General features: G+C 28.6%; 3 protein-coding genes across 6 annotated transcripts in view; 1 reads left to right on the plus strand and 2 right to left on the minus strand.

Moving 5' to 3' along the window:
• Window positions 1–1,897, minus strand: part of LOC108691185 — a 35,506-nt gene extending 33,609 nt beyond the window's left edge. For 3 of the 4 annotated variants that reach the window (XM_018198844.1, XM_018198846.1, XM_018198845.1), the window contains exon 1: window positions 1,539–1,897. In XM_018198844.1, the coding sequence (XP_018054333.1) occupies window positions 1,539–1,866 (328 nt within the window). In that variant the 5' untranslated portion in view covers window positions 1,867–1,897. The remainder of the gene's footprint in view (window positions 1–1,538) is intronic. The other variant, XM_018198843.1, reaches the window with a different exon arrangement.
• A 795-nt stretch (window positions 1,898–2,692) lies between these two features.
• On the plus strand, window positions 2,693–7,768 carry LOC108691158 (kynurenine 3-monooxygenase). The gene is made up of 11 exons (XM_018198814.1): window positions 2,693–2,764; window positions 2,845–2,914; window positions 3,280–3,470; window positions 3,571–3,619; window positions 4,357–4,444; window positions 4,520–4,691; window positions 6,233–6,484; window positions 6,564–6,653; window positions 7,236–7,376; window positions 7,464–7,625; window positions 7,691–7,768. Exons 1-11 carry the CDS (start codon window positions 2,714–2,716, stop codon window positions 7,766–7,768), a joined length of 1,344 nt encoding a protein of 447 aa, XP_018054303.1. The 5' UTR covers window positions 2,693–2,713.
• Window positions 7,769–8,503: 735 nt separating this feature from the next.
• Window positions 8,504–8,701, minus strand: part of LOC108691149 (2-acylglycerol O-acyltransferase 2-B-like) — a 6,411-nt gene continuing 6,213 nt past the window's right edge. Inside the window, exon 6 of the mRNA XM_018198804.1 lies at window positions 8,504–8,658. Coding sequence (XP_018054293.1) covers window positions 8,504–8,658 — 155 coding nt within the window. The remainder of the gene's footprint in view (window positions 8,659–8,701) is intronic.

Genomic DNA, 8,701 nt, shown 5'->3' on the forward strand with positions numbered 1-8,701 from the left:
TTGGCAGAAGAAGTAGATTTAGTACCTGTTAATTCTCACGTGAGGGTAATTTGCGGCAGTAGAACTATAAAACGTGTATATCGGTTAAAGTATCATGAACTATAATTTTATAGAAAGCTTAAATCATCTTTCATTACAATCATCTTTCTGAGGAGAAAGAGAAAGAAAGAGATAAAATTGAAAAGAATATTGAATATTAAATTAATGTATAAGCAAAACTTTATTTTTTTTGAAGCAATATAAATTCTAATATATATATTTTGAAAAAAAAAAAAATAAATAAAAAATTGTCGCATTTTTTCCCAAAATGCAGTGTACGATACTTTTTATCAATATCATCGATATATTTTGTGAGATAAATTTTTAATATTTGTTTTTAAAGATAAAAAACGTATAAATGAAAACAATTTATAAATAAACATAATTTCCCGCGATCATTCTAAAAAAATTATTATTTCTTTTGTTGCATATAGAATAGTTTTAATGGCAAACGGTATTCCGGTAACTCTAACTGTAGCTTTCATCAACACCCACACTCGCGTTATGTAATAAATATGTTAACAAGAATAGTATTTGAATACATTTTACGTTTAACCAAAATAAATAAGATAAGATAAAAAATGATAAGAAATAAAAAAAATCATAAAACCACATGAAAACGATGATAGAGTAACACAGTTTTAACAAAGATAGAAATTTAAAGTATTGCTCTATTTAAAGTCAATAATTCAGTAGCCATACTTTTTTTCATTCTTAGAAAAACTTCGTAAAAAATTTATATTAATGATTTACATAAATTTATGGATATTTCAAGATGACATTCCAAGCTAAGATTTCTTTAACGTCTAGCTTTGCTGATGCTTTTCATATTTATCATAATCCATTTATCACTATTGCCTATTGCCTGATTTTTACATACATCATTTTATAAATATCATTTTCTTGTATGTGTTTGAATGAAGCATTTGTATTATATTCCGCCAAGCATAGCAATCATGGTATTTATACTTATTATTCACTCATAGAAAAATTCTCATTACAATTTTTATACATATTTATGAAATACATACGCATGATTTTTTCCTATGCAAGTATGTATATAATTGTCTAAATAAAACATAAGACAATTAAATATTCACGCTATTTCATGAGTATAATTTTAAGAAAAATGAAGTTTCGAATTAAATTTCGATTTAAGAATCTCGAAAATCCATCATCGGACATGTGATGAAAAGATAAAAAAAATATTCATGTCGTCAAGAGAGATCATAACATTCATTAGTTGAAATGATTGACGACAATTTTTTATGTTAGAAACGTAACATTTTTAAAAAAGATAATGATAAGAGAAAACAGTTTTTCACATTTATATTTGAAATGTTTCATCCGCGTATCATAAATTTAAAAGTTGCGTCGTATCTGTTATCGTGTTCGACTCTGCTCTAGATAGAGGGCTTGTTTATAATTTAAGATTACACTATAATTTGTAATAAGATCAAATGATCAAAGGATCGTTACACGAACAGCAGAACACTTACACCAATACACGGCAACAAAGTCCTTCTCGTTAAGGAGCCGTTCGAGTTGCTTGGCAGTGACTTCCTCGATCACCGGCTCGGCCTCCTTCTGCCTGCCGGTCGAGCCGCGGGACGAGGTCGACTCCTCGGCTTTTGTCCTTGCGGCGGCGTCAACGTGACCAAGGAGGACCAAGATTAACGCCAATACGCTCAGAAGGATGATTGTCCTCGGGTGATACATCGTTGTCGGCATCGTAGGGCCGCGGGTCGTAGTACTCCGCCTTCTTCTCCGCCAGCACCACCACCATCGGCCGAACCGTACCGCCGAACCGTCGTTCGCTGTCGACATCGCCGCACTGACTGCCTCACATCGGTTATTTTTGAATTTTCGGACAACGTCGGCCACACAGGGGAACGGTATTAGAAACGATGAAGACGAAGACGATGGCGACGACGATGGTTAGGGTGATGTCGCCGTGTTGTATTTACTTGTCGTTCCACTGTCTATTCTCTGTTGCAATAATGGAGTGAATTTTTTATTTAACAGAAACAAAACTCTTTTTACTATTTCGATTGCAACATAAAGAGGTAATAGCTTTTATAGCACATTCTATCCCAGAGAGATCTTCTTGGGAACGTTCTCACAGAACGTTCTTTAGAGATCTGTGCTATATGAAGGGTGCACAATAATATTATAATTACAATAGATATTATTAACTTACGAATTAAAAATAGTCAGAATTTCTTAAAATTATACATTGTTCTAGAAGATATTGACATACTTGTGCAATTACAATGAGATTGACCATTTCAATAGTGATAATGAGATATAAGCAATTAGGAACTGCTCTTTTTATAAGAAGTTGGTGAGAATGTCGCGTTTATTTTTATAAGATCTAAACTAGTAATGATATGTTAATAAAATACGAGCATGTGAATGTATAAAATATACACTATTACACCAATAGTGCATGTTTTGCACATGTTTAATTAAATTACACTATGGACCTTAAGTTTTTATACAATTTCAAAATTTCTATTAACTTAACCAAATTATCCTTCTTTACTCTATAAGATATCGGTAATTCAAACATCGATATCGCAGCGTGCGAGAATGTATATATATATATATATATATGAGTACGGGAACAGTTTGCTACAGTTGATCAGTAACCTCGATACACAACAGAACAGCTATGACAGAAGTGGAAGGGAAGTCGTGTATTGCCATTGTCGGAGGTGGTTTGGTGCGTGAAATATTTTTATTTCTCGATTTTGATATAAAAGAACGGCGAATAAAAAAAAGAAGCAATTGCTCTTTTTGCAGGTTGGAGCATTAGCTGCTTGTTTTCTCGCTAAAAGGGGTCATCAAGTAGTCATTTATGAATATCGATCAGGTAAAGAACATTAAAAAATTATATTCGAATTTTAGCGTTTTAAATTTGCTCGTCTCATGATTTATTACTCTTACAAGTTTGTACTAATTTTATTCTTTAACATATAACACAATAATATATAGATGTATATAAACGATATTTACTTAATATTTTTTTATCAGTATGATTTTAGAATAAAGTTGATAAATTAATAATTATTTCCTAAAGCATTAAAAAAATAATATCTCCAGTAGAGAAATTTTGAGACATTATTTTTTAAATGCTTTAGGAAATAATTATCAATTAATCAACACTTTATTTTAAAATTATACTGATAATAATAATATCTTAAATAAATAATCAATTTTGAGTCTTTATGTGTTTAGATATACGAATGGAAAAGTCGCGTGGTCAAAGTATTAACCTGGCACTTTCATTCCGTGGCAGAGAAGCTTTAAAAGCAATTGGTCTCGAAAATATTTTGGTAAAATATCATGGTACTTGTATGCGCGGAAGAATGCTCCACGATAAAGATGGCAATTTGAAAGAAGTTCTTTATGACAGCGTCAAAGGAAATGTGTGTCTTTACTATTTGGAATTATCTTCTGTACATATATGTAATATATAATTTTACTTATCTTTTGAATGTTTACATGAGTTAATTTTTTATTATGCAGTGCATTTACTCCGTTAATAGACGATATCTCAATGTGATTTTATTGGACGGTATGTTTCTTTTTTTACATTATTTGACATAAATCAAATTAAAATCATTTATTATAACAATATTGAACATGTTTATTATTAGTAATATTCATTTAAAAAAGAAGGGTTGATTCTAAAAATAGATAAAAAAAGAAATAAAGTAAAAGTTTGTGGCGTTTTTTAATGCCATCTAATGGGAAAAACGCTACGAACACCTTTTTCCCACACCTAATAGATATCTGAGATAAAATGAATTCCATTTTAAAACAACTTTATTTGAGAATTAATAATACGTTTTTTTCTACTCTAAATTTATGTAATTTTTAATGAATATATAACCATTGTTGAGATAAATAATTTATGTGATAATATAATTAAAAAAAGATATTCTTAATTTTTTTTAATTGATTTTTTCAAAAGTTAAGGTCCTCACATATTCGATCAATACTTGGGCAAAAAATCAATTTGTTGTCATAATTTATTTAAAATAAATGTCATATTAATCATATCATAAGTAAGTGAAAGGAATATGAGATTGAATGCGGGATGATGTAGTTAAAAAAAGCTTTACTCTTATGTGATATTCGATGACGTTGTCGTGTGCGAAGCCGCAAAAATTCACACGTATTATCTTACTCGCAGTATCCACTTTCTATTAACATAGATTTAAGTCGCGATATCAGGTAACTAATCTAACATAAAATCTAATTTAAAATCTATATAAATCTTGTTTTATTGTGATTATATTTAATTAACAGCTGCGGAAAAATATCCACAAGTACAACTCAATTTCAACAGAAAGCTCGTAGAAGCTGATTTGGAGAAAGGAAAGATAAAGTTCTTAAAGTGAGTGAGTGAAAAATATTGTTATCGGAAATTAATATTATATTTTGTCCTATTTAATTAATTTCTTATCTTTAGTACTAATACGGGGGCAACGGAAGATGCGGAAGCTGATTTGATAATTGGTGCTGATGGCGCGCATTCAACGGTACGAAAAATTATGGCTAGGAGGCCGCTCTTTAATTGCGCTCAAACATATATCGAACATGGATACGTGGAACTATCTGTGGCGTGTAATGAACACAATAAAGTGAGTAAAATGAATAGCTTTCGCCCAATCGAGATAATTTTAGCCTAAATTTTCACCAAACAGCATGCATGTCCAAAATCGAAAATCTCATAAGAAAATCTTAAAAACATCTTCCATGATCCAGGTAAAAAAATTCAATATGATAAACTATATGGAGTTTCATACTCCTTGCTATACTTCATCATAAATATATGAGTTTAATACGACTGGCAACATCATAATTCCATTTAACATGAGACGGCAACTTGCACGCAGTATTTTTTAAAAAGTTATAGAAGTTTACTTGTTGGAATGTGTTATACTCTATCTAGTTTACAGAAAGACGTTTCGAGACTTACATTCTAATGTTGGACATGTGTGTTACTACACATTTTTTAAAAATTTAGGCTGAAGTTATTCCAAACTAGGCTAAAATTAAATTTTATGATATGAAAGAAGCATCATTGCGTTTTTAATTAATCTTTTTCAAACATTGTGTCATATGGATTTAAAAAATATTATTAAAAAAAGGACTTTCAAGTTTTAAACATAATAATATAATAAATAGCGGAGTCAGATAACGCTGCATAAGTATAACACAAATATATGTATATTTAAATTTTAAATCATTATATTATATTAAATATGAGAACATTTTGGCTCCACTTTGAGCCATCGTTAAGATAAAATGATTAAACTTCACATCTTTATTTGCACATATTAACTTTCCGTCACAGTCGATTAATAGGCCCATCTTTTATCTTATATAGTAGGCCTAAAAGTGTCAGTACAGATTCAACTTTTATAATTGTGTGAACAAAATTACAATGACTCATCACAGGCAGCTGAAAATTGAAATCCAATTACAAATAAGTAGTCGCTAGTAATGTATAATAAAATTCGTAACGATATTCGTAACAAGTAGAGTCAATCATTAATAATTTGTAATTAAATTATAACATAATGAAAATTGCAACCAAACAGTATTATAATTAATATCATTTCCATATCTTACATAAAACAACTGTGAGATACCCAGCGTCTTAAGAACTTTTTTCTCCAAATCACATTATTTAATCTGCTATAATAGGTGATGAGCTCATAGGTGTCCTAAAATGTTTACAGATTGTTAAAAGAAAAATATGTAGAGTCAAGAATCATTTTTAGTGTTGTAAATTCATCTTTCGGAATAATATCTTTTTCTGAAATAAAATTTTATTTTCTTACAACACTATCATCAGCTGAACAACAGAAATATTCGTAAAAAGAGAGATAACATCAAGAGAAATAAAAATATAATTGTCATCAATAAAAGGAGTTTGTCAATTAATTGAAAGCTATTGTGAATACTGATTAGTATTCACTAATACTGCATTAGTTTTATTTTACATAGATTGATTACATAGATTTCAAATGAACCTTCTTGTCACATGGATCCCACGTTTGTATGTTTGATACAATGATTTAAATATATATTTGTATTATATTTATGCATGATTAACTGCGTCTGATTCTTATTAGCCATGTGATGGATTTATTTAAATTTTTTATTATCTTTGAAGTTTGCGATGAGCGGTAACAATCTTCATATTTGGCCGCGTGGTGAATTTATGATGACCAGCCTTCCGAATGAGGATTGCACATTTACTGGCAATTTGTTCGCTCCGTTTTATGTGTTCGAAAAACTGAAGACGCGCGAGGCATTGTTGAGCTTTTACACTGAACATTTTCCGGATCTTTTGCGATTGATCGGCGAGGAGAAATTAGTGGAGCAGTTTTTCGAAAAAGAACCGCAAACTTTAATATCAATTAAGGTTAATTTTAATTTTATTATATTCTGCGGTCGCTCGATTTGTTAAATTTTAGTATGATTTAACTTTTTGTATTTAACAGTGTAAACCTTATCATGTTGGGAAAACTGCTGTTATAGTTGGAGACGCCGCTCACGCCATGGTGCCTTTCTATGCTCAAGGAATGAATGCTGTAAGTTATTTTATCGAATTGATTTGAAAACTAAATTATTTCGCGACACTTGCAAAAAAAATAAAATATATTAACTGTTACTCATCCCAACAAAATTTATTAAAAACTACTACCGCCTTTTTACTTTAAAAGTGATACAATAACTCAAAAACTAGTTTTTAAGATGATAGAAAATTACTGATTAATTAAATAAAATCTGCGAATAAAATATATTCTTAATATAAATATTACTTTTATCATTTCTGTTTCACAATCTTTAAAAAAAATTATCTTTTTTTGAGTTTTAACGATTTCTTTAAATCACTTTTTTTTTCGTAATGATTTTTGAAAATCGTTGAGTAATGATGTTTTTTTGAAGTTCTGTTAGTATATTTTTAATGATTGACAGGATAATGTTTATTTAATTAAATATTATTTATGATAATAAATAAAAAATTGCGTTTTTTGAGTTATATCAGTTTTGAAGTAAGGAAGCGATATGTTACTATCTCCAACAGCATAAAAATTGCAACAATATTACACATTGCTGGGGAAGTAATAGAATTTGCTTTTATGATCATTTCGTTACGTTTATTACGTTAGGGATTTGAAGATATTCTAGTGCTCGATGAATTAATGGAACGCTACGATTCAAATTTCGCAAAAATTCTGCCAAAATTTTCGGAATTACGATGCGACAATGGGCACGCAATATGTGATCTCGCAATGTATAATTACACAGAGGTACACATTAATCAAATTTATTTACTATTGTTTCAGATACTCATATTTGTCGATTCAAAATTAGTTTTTCAATTTTTTATCTTTCAGATGAGAGATTTAGTGATGAAAAAATCTTTTCTTTTTCGAAAGTTCTTAGACAAAGTTTTATTTACTCTTGTTCCCAATTTCTGGATACCGCTTTATTTTGCTGTGCAATTTACTCGCATGAATTTTCGTGAATGCATAGCGCACAAAGAGTGGCAGGATAAGGTATGAATAAGATATAACAAGCGATAAAATGCATGCAGCTATAAAAATTATCTCTTATATTGCAGGTGTTGAGAATGAGTCTTTATCTCGCATTTCTGATTTTTGCTGTCTTGACTATTCCTTTTTTACGAAATGGAATGTGAATTTTATCGTTGCCAAATATTACCAATATATATTAATTTATGATACAGATAATGTAATTAATAACTAATTTTTATAAGAGGTATTTCTACGTATTTAATTATCTCATATAAATTTGTATAGTTTTATGTACAATAGATCGTACTTACTAAAAATTATTCAATTTATATATAATTTAAATTCAATTAATACAATTGTAATAATTCTATTAATAGCATGTATATTTATCAAAATGAAATACAAAAATGAAATACAAAAAGATATCTATTATTATTTATACAATAAACTTATTGCATACTTGAGCATAAATCGTACAACTTAATTTTTAAATACATATTATAAAAATTTGACTTTAATTTCATTTAAAAAAAGAAACATTAATTTTAATAATAATCTAAATATGTTTCTGACAAATAAGAATACATATTTTATATGTATGTAATATAAAAACCGCAACAACACATTAATTAAATTCTGTTCAATATATTTTTTTATGTCTTTATAAGTTCTAACTTTACTTTCAATCTAATTATTGAAAATGTAAATTAATTTTATATACGAAATTAATAATGTATAATTAAAATCTCTTAATAATACATAATAATACTTAATAATACATAATAATACTTAATAATACATAAATCTTTCGAAATCTTTCTATACCTTTAAATAGTAACAATTTTTATAATTGAAAACAGCATAAACTTTCATTTTACATTATATCATTTGAATAAATGTTATAGTTCGAGAGTAACATTCTCTGCATTTTTGATATAATTATACTTTTGCGTTTCGAAGAGTTCAACTAAACTTTTCATAAATTTTTCGTGATATTCGTTGATTTGCTCAGTCGTGGGTTCATCTATTTTCGGTAGTTCAATAGGACTGCCAACTATAATAAAGAGAAACATAAAAAAATTATATATATATACATA

This window comes from Atta colombica, unplaced genomic scaffold (assembly GCF_001594045.1).
Source record: "Atta colombica isolate Treedump-2 unplaced genomic scaffold, Acol1.0 scaffold41, whole genome shotgun sequence".
Lineage (NCBI taxonomy): Eukaryota > Metazoa > Arthropoda > Insecta > Hymenoptera > Formicidae > Atta > Atta colombica.